The sequence below is a fragment of the Hemitrygon akajei genome, chromosome 4, assembly GCF_048418815.1.
Source record: "Hemitrygon akajei chromosome 4, sHemAka1.3, whole genome shotgun sequence".
Classification (NCBI taxonomy): Eukaryota; Metazoa; Chordata; class Chondrichthyes; order Myliobatiformes; family Dasyatidae; genus Hemitrygon; species Hemitrygon akajei.
Window position 1 is genome coordinate 37038023 of NC_133127.1, and position 15469 is coordinate 37053491.

Here is a 15469-nt window from a genome sequence, read left to right on the forward strand (position 1 = left end):
ATGTGCCTGTTCTCTATTTGCACATTTATTATGGTAACTAGTCACAAGTATTTGGGGGGAGTGTGGTAAAAGCAAAGGGAATAAGGGACGTATTCTTGCTTATTTTGAGGCTGTTTGTGGCTTGGATCAGGTGGAGGTCATATCTTTACTGACCACTTAATCACTTTAAGATTTTATGTTTGCTAATTGCTATTAACGGATTGAATAAAGGATTCGACTCTTTGGAATGATCATTTCATTGGTGCATCAAGCATGCATAACAACCCCATGGTGGTTGCAGGCTAGTGGCAGTTGCTTTAATTTTGGATTAGTTTTGCCACTACAATTGTAATTATGCATATGTAAACTTGTGCATATGACAATAAACTAGACTTTGACTTTGAAAAGTCATCATTCCAAGATATTAACATTTCTCTCTACAGATGCTGTTGAGCATTGGGTAGAGTTTAAAGATTGAGGATATACATGAAAATATATTGTAATACAGTAATGTGTGCTGCTTTCATTTGCATGGTCTCCCGACACCCTCTACAGGTAGGGTGTCAGAACTCCGTGCAGGCTCAGTTGTGACTTTCAAACCGCACATTAGAACTTTGTGCACTTTTTGCAGCACTGTTTTAATTTTAATTTCTATATTGCTTTTAATGGGTGTCTAAGTGGCAGTTCAGACTGAGCTCCGTGTCAGGACTTATTCACACGTGTATATTCACTCACACAGCCATCCCCAGCTTAAGAATGTCCAGCATTTGTACAGCATGCACATTCAAGTGAGCACTTGGGATGGATTTGTTGATCACTGCAGAGCTACAGGCGTCTTCGGATATCTGTGAACTCAGTTCATGGCCACAGTTCTGGCCTGCAAGCTGATCACGTTATGGACAGTTCACAGGAATGGAAGTGGGTATTGGGACAACAGGTGCTGGTATCTATGGAACGAACATAAAGGAGTAAGGCAAAAACAGAAAATGCTGAAAATACTTCCCACTACTGATGAAAAGTCCTCAAACTGCAGCAGTAAGTCTGTTTATCCTCCCAACCTGACCTCTGAGTGTTTTCCTTTTAGATTTCCAACTTCTCCTTTTGTAATTTTCACTATGTTGGGGGTAAGGTTTTACCATCAGGACAGAAGTCAAAGGCAAATGGTAAATAATAAAGCAAGTATTGACTTGACATGTAGCATTGTGGGTTTTCAGCACATTTTCTTGTTACACTTTTCATTCAGTAACTTCAAACTCACAAGGAAGGTGACCTGACCAACAAATTGAGGGCTGTGGTTGGGGTTATTGTCATCAGAGCAGAAAAATGAGGGATGTCACAATTGTTCAAAATTATGGGGAGTAGATAAGGAGAAACTACCTCTGTGGACAGGGGAGGAGCAACCAATTAGTCAAGTTAAAGGATTGGCAGATGACGAAAATGAGAAAGATTTATTTTGATGTTGGGATCTGGAAAGCACTTAAAGGCAGAATCAAAAGTCGATTTCCAATAGAAGCGGATGTATACTTGAAATTAAGAACCTTGCAAAGTTCTCCTAAGGAAGTTTATTGGATAGATCTTGCAATAAGTGGAATCACACAAGATGAACCAAATGGCCTCCTACAAAGTGTAATTCCATAATGGATAGCACCTTTTGCTCTTCCTCAGATAACATTGTGGGAGTCTTTCAATCCACTTCAGAGAGGAGGAGGGTCTTGGGTTAAAAGTTTCTTTCCCAATGATGTAGTGGTCTCTCAGCAAAGTTCTTCAGTTGTTCTGTGCTCTCTCAGTATTACAATGGGAGTCTCAGACCAGATTTCTGTGAAATCTCTGGAGTGGGATAGTATACCTTAGTGTGGAGCTAACGACCATGGCCCATTCTTACTGAATGCCGCCTGTACCTTCAGGTTCATGGATTATCTTCTGCCATTCCTTACGCCAAACATTTCACCCTCAGCACTCTTTTACAGAGACATACAGCATGATAGAAGGTCCTTTGGCCCATTTAGTCCACCCAACTATCTAAGACTCATAAACTAATCCCATTTTCCTGACAATCCTACAAAAAGTAGTGGATATGGCCCAGTCCATCACAGATAAAGCCCTCCCAACCACTGAGCATATTTACACACAGTGCAGTCACAGGAAAGCAGCGTCCATTATCAGGGACTCCCACTGACCGGGTCATGCTCTTCTCACTGCTGCCATCAGGAAGAAGTACAGGAGCCTCAGGATGTACACCACCAGGTTCAGGTACAGTATTTACCATTCAACTATAAGGCTCTCAACCAGAAGGGATATCTTCATTCAACTCACTGACCCCATCACCAAAACGTTCAACCTATGGATTTACTTTCAAAGACTCTTCATCTCATGATAGTGATATTATTTAATTTGTAAAGACAATTTGCTGTCTTTGGTACAGTTGGCTGTTTGTCTATCCTGTTGGCTGCGGTTTTTCATTGATTCTATTGTGTTTCTTGGATTTACTGAGCATGCTCGCAAAAAATGAATCTTAGAGTTGTACGTGCCTTGGCAATAGATTTATTTGGAACTTTTATTCTCCCACAATGTCATCAACTCACCTCCCCCAATCACCCACACAAGATACGGCCCACCGCTTACCCCATAAGCCTCCTTCGCTGCGCCTGCGCATTCGCGCGATAGACTCCCAAACACCACCACGCCCCCTCCCCGGCCTTGAGCAAACTGCGCACGCGCGCTTCTATGGTGCCGGCTTCGGTTTGCACTGCGCCTGCGCTGAACGGTCTCCGTTTCTAGGTTAGCGATGGCGGAGGGCGCTGCGGGCTGTGAACATTACTTGCGTTCCTGTCTGCTCAAGGTGAGTGGGTCATCGTCTCTCCCCACTCCTCGGTTGTCATCTGCCACCCCCACTTCCGTTACCCCAGTCCGTCTCCTCGTACACTCCCTCCGTCCTCCACATGCATCTCTGCCCCACGTCCTCTCCCTGTTCCTTCCACCCCACTGTCCTCTCGACTCCACGACTAACTGTATTTCAATTGAGTGGCTTGCTGGACCATTTTTATGAGACTTGAAGAGTCAGCCACATTGGTCTGGAATCTCATCTCGGCCAGATTGTGGAGAGGGCCGCAGATTTCCTCCTCGGATGGCCATTAAATTATCTTACGATATTTACGGCATTGTAATTCTGCGGTAGTCTTTACTAATTCATTACTAAAAAATCAAATTTCACAGTTGTCGAAGTTGATTTGAGTCATGACTGACAGATAAGCAGAGCCTTGGGCCCATCGTGTGTACACCAGCCATTAATTACCCATTTGCACTAAAGCTGTGTTATCCCAATTATTCCATTTTTATTCTCTCTAATTCTTATAAACCTCCCATCTCCAAACCTACCTTTACATATGGGGCAATTTACTGTTAACAATTAACCTACCAACCCGCATGTTACGATAGAACATTACGTTTCAATAAGGCATTGTACAGGCCCTTTGGCTGAAGTTGTGCCGACCTTTTAACCAAATCTAAGCCTTCCCTCCTACATAGCCCTCCATTTTCCTATCATCCATGTGTCTAAGAGTTTCTTGAATATTCCAAATGAATCCGTCTGCACCACAACCCCAGCACTGCGTTCCACGCACCCACCATACTCTGTAAAAAGAAAAATCTTTACTGACATCCCCCCCATACTTTCCCCATTAAAAGTATGCCACCTCATATTAGCCATAACTCCACACGATATACATCTGACTTCAAGGCTGATGGTGTACTTCTGGTACTCTGAGGCTGTTAGCCTCTGCATTAATTCTGGCTTGAATTGCTGAGGTTAAGGATTAGCAGTGATTGCTGCAGAAGGCTCAAATTGCCTTATGTTTTGTTATAGAACATCGAATAGTACAGCACATTACAGGCCCTTTGGCCCACAATGTTGTGCCGACCCTCAAACCCTGCCTCCCATATAACCCCCCACCTTAAATTCCTCCATATACCTGTCTAACAGTCTCTTAAACTTCACTAGTGTATCTGCCTCCACCACTGACTCAGGCAGTGCATTCCACACACCAACCACTCTGAGTGAAAAACCTTCCTCTAATATCCCCCTTGAACTTCCCTCCCCTTACCTTAAAGCCATGTCAATAGACAATAGGTGCAGAAGTAGACCCTTCGAGCCTGCACCGCCATTTTGAGATCATGGCTGATCATCTACTATCAATACCCGGTTCCTGCCTTGTCCCCATATCCCTTGATTCCCCTATCCATAAGATACCTATCTAGCACCTTCTTGAAAGCATCCAGAGAATTGGCCTCCACTACCTTCCGAGGCAGTGCATTCCAGACCTCCACAACTCTCTGGGAGAAGAAGTTTTTCTTTAACTCTGTCCTAAATGACCTACCCCTTATTCTCAAACCATGCCCTCTGGTACTGGACTCTCCCAGCATCTGGAACATATTTCCTGCCTCTATCTTGTCCAATCCCTTAATAATCTTATATGTTTCAATCAGATCCCCTCTCAATCTCCTTAATTCCAGCGTGTACAAGCCCAGTCTCTCTAACCTCTCTGCGTAAGACAGTCCAGACATCCCAGGAATTAACCTCGTGAATCTACGCTGCACTTCCTCTACAGCCAGGATGTCCTTCCTTAACCGTGGAGACCAAAACTGTACACAATACTCCAGGTGTGGTCTCACCAGGGCTCTGTACAAATGCAAGAGGATTTCCTTGTTCTTGTACTCAATTCCCTTTGTAATAAAGGCCAACATTTCATTAGCCTTCTTCACTGCCTGCTGCACTTGCTCATTCACCTTCAGTGACTGATGAACAAGGACTCCTAGATTTCTTTGTATTTCTCCCTTACCTAACTTTACACCGTTCAGATAATAATCTGCCTTCCTGTTTTTACTCCCAAAGTGGATAACCTCACACTTATTCACATTAAACGTCATCTGCCAAGTATCTGCCCACTCACCCAGCCTATCCAAGTCACCCTGAATTCTCCTAACATCCTCATCACATGTCATACTGCCACCCAGCTTAGTATCATCAGCAAACTTGCTGATGGTATTCTCAATGCCTTCATCTAAATCGTTGACGTAAATCGTAAACAGCTGTGGTCCCAATACCGAGCCCTGTGGCACCCCACTAGTCACCACCTGCCATTCCGAGAAACACCCATTCACCGCTACCCTTTGCTTTCTATCTGCCAACCAGTTTTCTATCCATGTCAATGTCTTCCCCCCCAATGCCATGAGCTTTGATTTTACCCACCAATCTCCTATGTGGGACCTTATCAAATGCCTTCTGAAAATCAAGGTACACTACATCCACTGGATCTCCCCCGTCTAACTTCCTGGTTACATCCTTGAAAAACTCTAACAGATTAGTCAAGCATGATTTACCCTTGGTAAATCCATGCTGGCTCGGCCCAATCCTATCACTGCTATCTAGGTATGCCACTATTTCATCCTTAGTAATGGACTCTAGCATCTTCCCCACCACCGATGTCAGGCTGACAGGTCGATAGTTCTCTGTTTTCTCCCTCCCTCCTTTCTTAAAAAGTGGGATAACATTAGCCATTCTCCAATCCTCAGGAACTGATCCTGAATCTAAGGAACATTGGAAAATGATTACCAATGCATCCACAATTTCCAGGGCCACCTCCTTTAGTACCCTAGGATGCAGACCATCTGGACCTGGGGATTTGTCGGCCTTCATTCCCATCAGTCTACTCATCACCGTTTCCTTCCTAATGTCAATCTGTTTCATTTCCTCTGTTACCCTATGGCCTTGGCCCATCCATACATCTGGGAGATTACTTGTGTGTTCCTTAGTGAAGACAGATCTAAAGTACTCATTAATTTCTTCTGCCATTTCTCTGTTTCCCATAACAATTTCACCCAATTCATTCTTCAAGGGCCCAACATTGTTCTTAACTATCTTCTTTCTCTTCACATACCTAAAAAAGCTTTTGCTATCCTCCTTTATATTCCTGGCTAGCTTGTGTTCGTACCTCATTTTTTCTCCCCGTATTGCCTTTTTAGTTAAGTTCTGTTGTTCCTTAAAAACTTCCCAATCATCTGTCCTCCCACTCACCTTAGCTCTGTCATACTTACTTTTTTTTTTAATGCTATGCAATCTCTGACTTCCTTTGTCAACCACTGTGGCCCCTTTCCCCCCTTTGAATCCTTCCTTTTCCGGGGGATGAACTGATTTTGCACCTTGTGCATTATTCCCAAAAATACCTGCCATTGCTGTTCCACTGTCTTTTCTGCTAGGATATCCATCCAGTCAACTTTGGCCAGCTCCTCCCTCATGGCTCCATAGTTTCCCCTGTTCAACTGCAACACTGACACCTCCGAGCTGCCCTTATCCTTCTCAAATTGCAGATAAAAACTTAACATATTATGATCACTACCTCCTAATGGCTCCTTTACTGCAAGATCGCTTATCAAATCCTGTTCATTACATAACACTAAATCCAGAATAGTCTTGTCCCTGGTCAGCTCTCGTACAAGCTGTTCCAAGAATGCATCCCGTAGGCACTCTACGAACTCCCTATCCTGGGGTCCAGCACCAACCTGATTCTCCCAGTTCACCAGCATGTTGAAATCCCCCATAACTACTGCGACATTACCTTTGCCACATGCCAATGTTAATTCCCTATTCAACTTGCACCCAATATCCATGCTACTGTTTGGTGGCCTGTAGACAACACCCATTTGGGTCCTTTTGCCCTTACTGTTCCTCAGTTCTATCCACACAGACTCTACTTCTCCTGATCCTATGTCCCCCCCTTGCAAAGGACTGAATCTCATTCCTCACCAACAGGGCCACCCCACCCCCTCTGCCCACATTTCTGTCCCTACGATAGCACGTATACCCTTGTACATTCATTTCCCAGGTCTGATCTCCCTGCAGCCATGTCTCCGTTATCCCAACAACATCATAGTTACCCTTTCGCACCTGAGCTTCAAGCTCATCCGCCTTATTTCTGACAATTCGTGCATTCAGATAATAGAATTTTTAGCCCATTTCTCCTCTCTCTTTGAATCGCTGCCTATTGTGCTTAACCCAGCTCCCCGAACTCCCATCGGGCTATACGCCCCTAGAATTTTGTTGTCCTTCCTAAATTTACTTATTCTTTCAACACATTTAACTCCATGTTCCATCAGACCATCCCTCTGTACATGTGTCCTCCTTATCACTTGTTCCGCCTCACCTTTCTCTACTACACACTTAATATTCCGGAACCGTGTCATCCCCACCTGTCCTTTATTCTTCCTCTCGCTATCCTCTCTCACATTCTGGATCCCCGCCCCCTGCAAATTTAGTTTAAACCCCCCCCCCCCCCCAAGAAGCACTAGCAAACTTCCCTGCAAGAATGTTAGTACCGCTCCAGTTCAGGTGTAAACCGTCCCTTCGGAACAGATCCCACCTTCCCTGGAACAAAGCCCAATTATCTAAAAACCTGAAGCCCTCCCTCCTGCACCATCCTCTTAGCAATGTATTAATCTGTATAATCTTTCTGTTCCTTGCCTCACTCGCATGTGGCACGGGTAGCAATCCTGAGATTGTTCCCCTCGAGGTCCTGCTCTTCAGCTTCGCACCTAACTCCCTACGCAGGACCCCTTCACTCATCCTACCCACGTCGTTTGTCCCTACTTGGACCACAACATCTGGTCCTCTTGTACTGAGCGGTGGTGCCCTGGGGAAGAGACGCTGGCTGTCCACTCCGTCTATTCCTCTTAATACCTTGTACACCTCTATCATGTCTCCTCTCATCCTCCTTCTCTCCAAAAAGTAAAACCCTAGCTCCCTTAATCTCTGATCATAATCCATACTCTCTAAACCAGGCAGCATCCTGGTAAATCTCCTCTGTACCCTTTCCAATGCTTCCACATCCTTCCTATACTGAGGCGACCAGAACTGCACACAGTACTCCAAGTGTGGCCTAACTAGAGTTTTATAGAGCTGCATCATTACATCGAGTCTCTTAAACTCTATCCCACGACTTATGCAAGCTAACACCCCATAAGCTTTCTTAACTACCTATCTACCTGTGAGACAACTTTCAGGGATCTGTGGACATGTACCCTCAGATCCCTCTGCTCCTTCACACTACCAAGTATCCTGCCATTTACTTTGTACTCTGCCTTGGAGTTTGTCCTTCCAAAGTGTTCCACCTCACACTTCTCCGGGTTGAACTCCATCTGCCACTTCTCAGCCCACTTCTGCATCCTATCAATGTCTCTCTGCAATCTTCGACAATCATCTACACTATCTACAACACCACCAACCTTTGTGTCATCTGCAAACTTGCCAACCCACCCTTCTACCCCCACATCCAGGTCGTTAATAAAAATCACAAAAAGTAGAGGTCCCAGAACAGATCCTTGTGGGACACCACTAGTCACAACCCTCCAATCTGAATGTACTCCCTCCACCACGACCCTCTGCCTTCTGCAGGCAAGCCAATTCTGAATTCACCTGGCCAAACTTCCCTGGATCCCATGCCTTCTGACTTTCTGAATAAGCCTACCATGTGGAACCTTGTCAAGTGCCTTACTAAAATGCATGTAGATCACATCCACTGCACTACCCTCATCTATATGCCTGGTCACCTCCTCAAAGAATTCTATCAGACTTGTTAGGCACGATCTGCCCTTCACAAAGCCATACTGACTGTCCCTGATCAGACCATGATTCTCTAAATGCCCATAGATCCTATCTCTAAGAATCTTTTCCAACAGCTTTCCCACCACAGATGTAAGGCTCACTGGTCTATAATTACCTGGACTATCCCTACTACCTTTTTTGAACAAGGGGACAACATTCACCTCCCTCCAATCCTCTGGTACCATTTCAGTGGACAACGAGGACATAAAGATCCTAGCCAGAGGTTCAGCAATCTCTTCCCTCGCCTTGTGGAGCAGCCTGGGGAATATTCAGTCAGGCCCCGGGGATTTACCCGTCCTAATGTATTTTAACAACTCCAACACCACCTCTCCCTTAATATCAACATGCTCCAGAACATCAACCTCACTCATATTCTCCTCACCGTCATCAAGTTCCCTCTCATTGGTGAACACCGAAGAGAAGTATTCATTGAGGACCTTGCTCACTTCCACAGCTTCCAGGCACATCTTCCCACTTTTATCTCTAATTGGTCCTACCTTCACTCCTGTTATCCTTTTGTTCTTCACATAATTGAAGAATGCCTTGGGGTTTTCCTTTACCCTACTCACCAAAGCCTTCTCATGCCCCCTTCTTGCTCTTCTCAGCCCCTTCTTAAGCTCCTTTCTTGCTACCCTATATTTCTCAATAGACCCATCTGATCCTTGCTTCCTAATGTATGCTGCCTTCTTCCACCTGACTAGATTTTCCACTTCACTTGTCACCCATGGTTCCTTCACCCTACCATTCTTTATCTTCCTCACCGGGACAAATTTATCCCTAACATCCTGCAAGAGATCCTCAAACATCAACCACATGTCCATAGTATATTTCTCTGCAAAAACATCATCCCAGTTCACACCTGCAAGTTCTAGCTTTATAGCCTCATAATTTGCCCTTCCCCAATTAAAGATTTTCCTGTCCTCTCTGATTCTATCCTTTTCCATGATAATGCTAAAGGTCAGGGAGCGGTGATCACTGTCCCCCAGATGCTCACCCACTGACAGATCTGTGACCTGACCCGGTTCGTTACTTAATACTGGATCTAGTATGGCATTCCCCCTAGTCGGCCTGTCAACATACTGTGACAGGAATCCATCCTGGCCACACTTAACCAACTCTGCCCCATCTAAACCCTTGGAACTAATCAAGAGCCAATCAATATTAGGGAAGTTAAAGTCACCCATGATAACAACCTTGTTATTTTTGCACCTTTCCAAAATCTGCCTCCCAATCTGCTCCTCGGTATCTCTACTGCTCCCAGGGGGCCTATAGAATACCCCCAGTAGAGTAACTGCTCCCTTCCTGTTCCTGACTTCTACCCATACTGATTCAAAAGAGGATCCTGCTACATTACCCACCCTTTCTGCAGCTGTAATAGTATCCCTGACCAGTAATGCCACCCCTCCTCCCCTTTTTTCCCCTCTCTATCCCTTTTAAAGCACTGAAATCCAGGAATATTGAGAATCCATTCCTGCCCTGGTGCTAGCCAAGTCTCCATAATGGCCACTACATCATAATTCCATGTATGTATCCAAGCTCTCAGTTTATCACCTTTGTTCCTGATGCTTCTTGCATTGAAGTACACACACTTTAGCCCTACTACCTTTACACCCTTTATTCTGCTTCTCTTTCCTCAAAGCCACTCTATATGTTAGATCTGGCTTTACTCCATGCACTTCTTTCACTGCTCTATCGCTCCGGGTCTCTCTCCCCCCCCCTTGCAAATTAGTTTAAACCCTCCCGAACCATGCTAGCAAACCTACCTGCAAGGATATTGCTCCCCCTCGAGTTCAGGTGCAACCCATCCAATCTGTACAGGTTCCACTTCCCTAGAAGAGATCCCAATGATCCAAAAATCTAAAACCCTGCCCCCTGCACCAACTCCTCAGCCACGCATTCAACTGCCATCTCCTCCAATTCTTACCATCACTATCACTTAGCACTGGCAGCAATCCTGAGAACGCCACCCTTGAGGTCCTGTTCTTCAGCCTTCTGCCTAGTTCCCGAAACTCACACTTCAGGACCTCATCCCTCTTCCTGCCTACGTCGTTGATACCAACATGTATCATGACTTCTGGTTGCTTTCCCTCTCGTACCAGGATGTTATGCACCCGGTCAGAGACATCCTGGACCCTGGCACCCGGGAGGCAACAAACTATGCGGGTGGCCTTCTCACGTCCACAAAATCTCCTGTCTGCTCCCCTGACTATAGAGTCTCCAATGACGACAGCTCTCCTCTTCTCCATCCCATCCTTCTGCACCACAGGGTCAGACTCAGTGCCAGAGGCCCTGCCACCGTGGCTCATACCTGGTCAGTCGTCCTCACCAACAGCATCCAGGACGGTAAACTTATTATTCAGGGGAATGGCTACAGGGGTGCTCTGCACTACCTGTCTACTCTCATTCACTTTCCCCCCTCAGACTGTCACCCAACGACCTGCTTCCAGCAGCCTAGGTGTGGCTACCTCCCTGTAGCTCTCATCTATGACTGCCTCATTCTCCCTTATGAGTCAAAGGTCATCCAGCTGCTGCTCCAGATTCCTCACACAGTATTCCAGATCGCCCAGCCGAATGCACTTCTGGCAGATGTGACCTGCAGGAGAGGGGAGTTCCCCCAAGACTGCCACATCTCACAGGAGAGGCACATCACCGTCTCATGAGGCATTGTAAAGACTAATTGGGAACAAGCTTGTCCTCTGCCTCTCGAGTCAAAGCTCCACTCCTTCACTGGCTGCTCCACTTGAGCTACCCCTCTATTTATTTGTTTGAGCTTTTCAAACTGCCTGGTCACCTGACCTCGATTGCCCAATCAGCTGCTTTCTGCTGAGTCTGAGCTATTCAAATCTTGATTGTCTAATCAACGGCTTTCTGCTGAGCTATTCAAATCTATGCTTTTTTAATAAATGAAACTTGGTTCTGATCTGCAAAATATCTTATTTGAACTCATTCATCTGCGACATGAATATGTTCTATTTAACAGCCTGTTGTTCAAACACTTGCTGGAAACTGCCAGGCAGCTACATTGGAAAGAGAATCAGAATTCACATTTCAGGTCAAAGACCCACCTACAGCAAGTAGATGTTGAATTCATTGGGTGGCAAAGGCAATTTCTGAAAGTTAATGTTGGTCTTTCAGGCACCATGCTGTGGAAAGTTTTACATCTGTCGCCTGTGTCATGACGATGCAGAAAATCATCAGCTTGATCGCTTCAATGTCACTGAAGTTCAGTGTGCAAAGTGTGAAACAGTTCAAAAGGTAAGTACCGTAGATTTCGCACTACAGAGCGCACCTGATTAAAAGCCGCTGGCTCTAATTTTAGAAAGAAAATCAATTTTGTACTTGTACAGGCCGCACCGGATTTTAGGCCGCAGGTGTCCCATGTTGTAATATGAGATATTTACACAGAAAGATATTACACGTGAGGATTTTTTAACTTTTAATTAAATCCATATGGTAACATAAACAAATACATATTGCAAATGCTTTTTTTCGAACCGTGCCTGTAACGCGGCTACTTTTAAATATACATACGTATCGGTAACACAAATTACGTTGCGTATACTTTTTTACTGAACAACATTCCAATATCTCCTAACGACTGGTAAAAAATATATATACTGCAGCCTACCAGGAAAAGTTATTGATCGCCTTTAACTTAAAAGCAGCGTTCGCTCAGATCCAATGCCGCTCGCCCCTCACCTTCCCGTTTATCGCAAACCGGTATTTCCCACAAGACGCAGCGAAACCGGGTGTGACGTCATAGCATCCCGCGATGTAGTACAGAAAACAAATATAGTTAAAACACTTCTAACTTAGAAATTACTAACAAATGAATTACTAAGCGAAAATATTATAAACTAAATAACTGCCATAAAGGCAGCACAATGCTTTTCTTCGAGTGTTTTCCATGTTGATGAGGGTGAGTACAAATGACTGATTTACAATAATTTAATTGTGAAAGTGCGCTTGATTTATCGTACAATTTCATTGGACCTCTGTGAACTACTCATCAATTTTATTGGTCTACTGTTACGAGGCAAAATGTTTTTGGCGGCATGAAAAAAAATCATGCATTAGCCGCACCGTAGTAAAGGCCGCAGTGTTCAAAGCTGTTCAAAATGTGGGAAAAAAGTAGCGGCTTATAATCCGACATCTACGGTAAATAAACACGGGACAGCATTTTGTTTTTGATACTGTTGCTTCCTCATAAATGTTTTGTTTGTTCTGATGCCCGAAACTGAGCACAAATATAATTTCAGACTACTTGGATCAGGTAAGAATTTGGAGAAAGAAGAAATGAACTTAAATTGAATAAGATGTATAATGGTGCTGATACTTTGCAATAGTTCAACTAAGCTAAAATGTTAATGATTTTCATTTGTATTCAGTTTCTGAGGCTTCTCACTTAAGTGTCCAAGATTTTCAGGGAAGAAGTCTAAATAGGAATGCAGAAAATTAATCTGTGGTGACAATTTGCACTTCATAGTTTTGTATGCTTGAAGCATGTTGTCAACAAGCTGCATGTAGTCTGGTGCTCTGTATTTACCCAGAAAATTTTCAGCTTTGCATGTGATTTTCTCCAGTCCCACTAGAAGTTATTCGAATTGCCAGAGATTGATAACCTGTTTGATTTGTGGACCAACCACAATGCCTTCCTTATTCTTGGGAATAGTTATCCTGGGAAACATCTGTCTCAAATATTGAGATTCTTCACAGAAATGTTTGTGCCTAGTGACAGCAGATTCCATCTTTGCATTCTTGAACCCAGTAATTCTGCTTTTGCCTTCCCCAAACCCAAGTCTGAGCAGTTTATTTGACTCAGATTGAGTTATCACACAAGGCTCATTTGACATAAGGGGTTTAAAATCTGTATCAGTATCATTTTCCATTCCTGGCTCAATCATCACAGCATAGAAACATAGAAAACCTACAGCACAATACAGGCCCTTTGGCCCACAATGCTGTACCAAACATGTACTTACTTTAGAAATTACCTGGGATTACCCATAGCTCTCTATTTTTCTAAGCTTCATGTACCTATCCAGGAGTCTGTTAAAAGACCCTCTTGTATCCGCCTCCACCACTGTTGCCAGCAGCCCATTCCACGTACTCAGCACTCTGCGTTTTAAAAAAAAAACCATATCCCTGACATCCCTTCTGTACCTACTTCCAAGCACCTTAAAACTGTGCCCTCTTGTGTTAGCCATTTCAGCTCTGGGAAAAATCTTCATTTGCCTACTCTAGTCTCCATGTCTCTGGTGGCTTTAGTACTGGAAGACTATTGTGATGTGGCATAGGTCTGATGGCTGAAGGGAGATATCCTGTTTTTAGCAGAGAAACCAGACACATTGGTCAGACAGAAGTAGCAGTCTGTCATATCCTTCTGCTCTCGCCATATCATCTGAACAGCGAACAGCATTGACTTCTGAGTACCTCTGAGCTAAGCTCGAAGATCGACAGCGCATGTTGTGCAACAAATGTGAGGAACCCAGGCTTTGTCTTGCTCGCTAATTTTACAGCCAAAGTAGAGCTCCTAGGCTTTCTTAATAAGTGGAGTCAAGCTCCATCTTTAGATTTAAGTGTATAATTGCCGCAAATATAACAAAGTATTTGCAGTAGTTGAAACATTTACAAGACATCTTGATATCACAAAATACAACTACTTCATTATAATGAGTACACAATATCCTATATGCATAGAGCAAGCACAGCAACGTGATTGCAATATGTGTAAACACAATGCATAGAGCAGCGTGTGCATGATGCTTTTATAGCTTTTCTAAAACCTGCCCTGCTGTGCAGCATTTGCCCTGCCTTAGCATGCCCAGGCATGCCTGAAAAAGATATTTTTTAGTTTACATTGTGGGCAACATTTTAGTTGACTTGAAATATGAATTGAAATAACAAATATAGGCAACTTCAAGAAAAAAATGGTGTGTGATAGGGAAATTTCTTGGTAAATTTCAAGATCAGCAGCCCAAAATCCATAAGACATACCCCAAAATATTCAGGAAACAAAATCTTTGTTTTCTAGTGATACTAATAAATCGGCAAGCAGGTTTAATCATGGAAATTCTAAAAGGTACAGTGTGCCTTTTTTGTTTGTTCCACAATGAAATCAGAAAAGTAACATCATTTTTAATTACGAAGATGATATTAAACTAGTCTCATATGTGCATATTTGGCACATTGCACATGATTAGCTTGGTCCCATAGTCAGCATAAACAATTTGGTCTGAAGGACCTGCTTCCATGTGTTATTACTCTGAATCAGTGGTTGCTTTCATTGAAGGCAGCACAGTGGTGCAGCAGTCAGCTCTGCTGCCTCGTGCCCCCTAGGAACCTGAGTTCAATTTGACCTCTGGTAATGTTTGTATGGAAGTTTGCACATTCTCCTAGTCATGGCAGTGGTTAGTTTCCTCTAGGTGCTTTAGTGCCCTTTCACGTACCAAAGGTGAGTTGGTAGGTAATTGGCCTTTTAGTTTCCCTTTAGTATAAGTTAAATGATTTGTATGAAAGAGATTAAGGACACAAGAAAATGTTTGATGAGCTTGCTCCCCAGCATCTGTGTGTATTTACTGAGCAGAATGGTTGCCTCCTTGTGCCATAATAAGATCATTGAATTGTGCAGCAATTTGTGGAATAAAGCCCTCTTAATAACAGCAGAGGGCCCTACTTTCACTAACACTGTTGCTCAGTAACATCTTGGCTTTGACCTCAACTGTACTTCCCTGCTCTGCGCTTATAAGTCACAAATATAATTTCAAAGGTACATTTAATATAAGAGAAAAGCATACAATATACATCTTGAAATACTATTTCTTCACAACTATCCAT

The 15469-nt window shown here is 43.8% G+C and overlaps 1 protein-coding gene across 1 annotated transcript in view; it reads left to right on the forward strand.

Annotated features, from left to right (window-relative positions):
* Positions 1–2705: 2705 nt before the first annotated feature.
* rchy1 (ring finger and CHY zinc finger domain containing 1) overlaps positions 2706–15469 on the forward strand; it is a 49146-nt gene continuing 36382 nt past the window's right edge. Inside the window, exons 1-2 of the mRNA XM_073042358.1 lie at positions 2706–2818; positions 11768–11887. Coding sequence (XP_072898459.1) covers positions 2765–2818; positions 11768–11887 — 174 coding nt within the window. The 5' untranslated portion in view covers positions 2706–2764. The remainder of the gene's footprint in view (positions 2819–11767; positions 11888–15469) is intronic.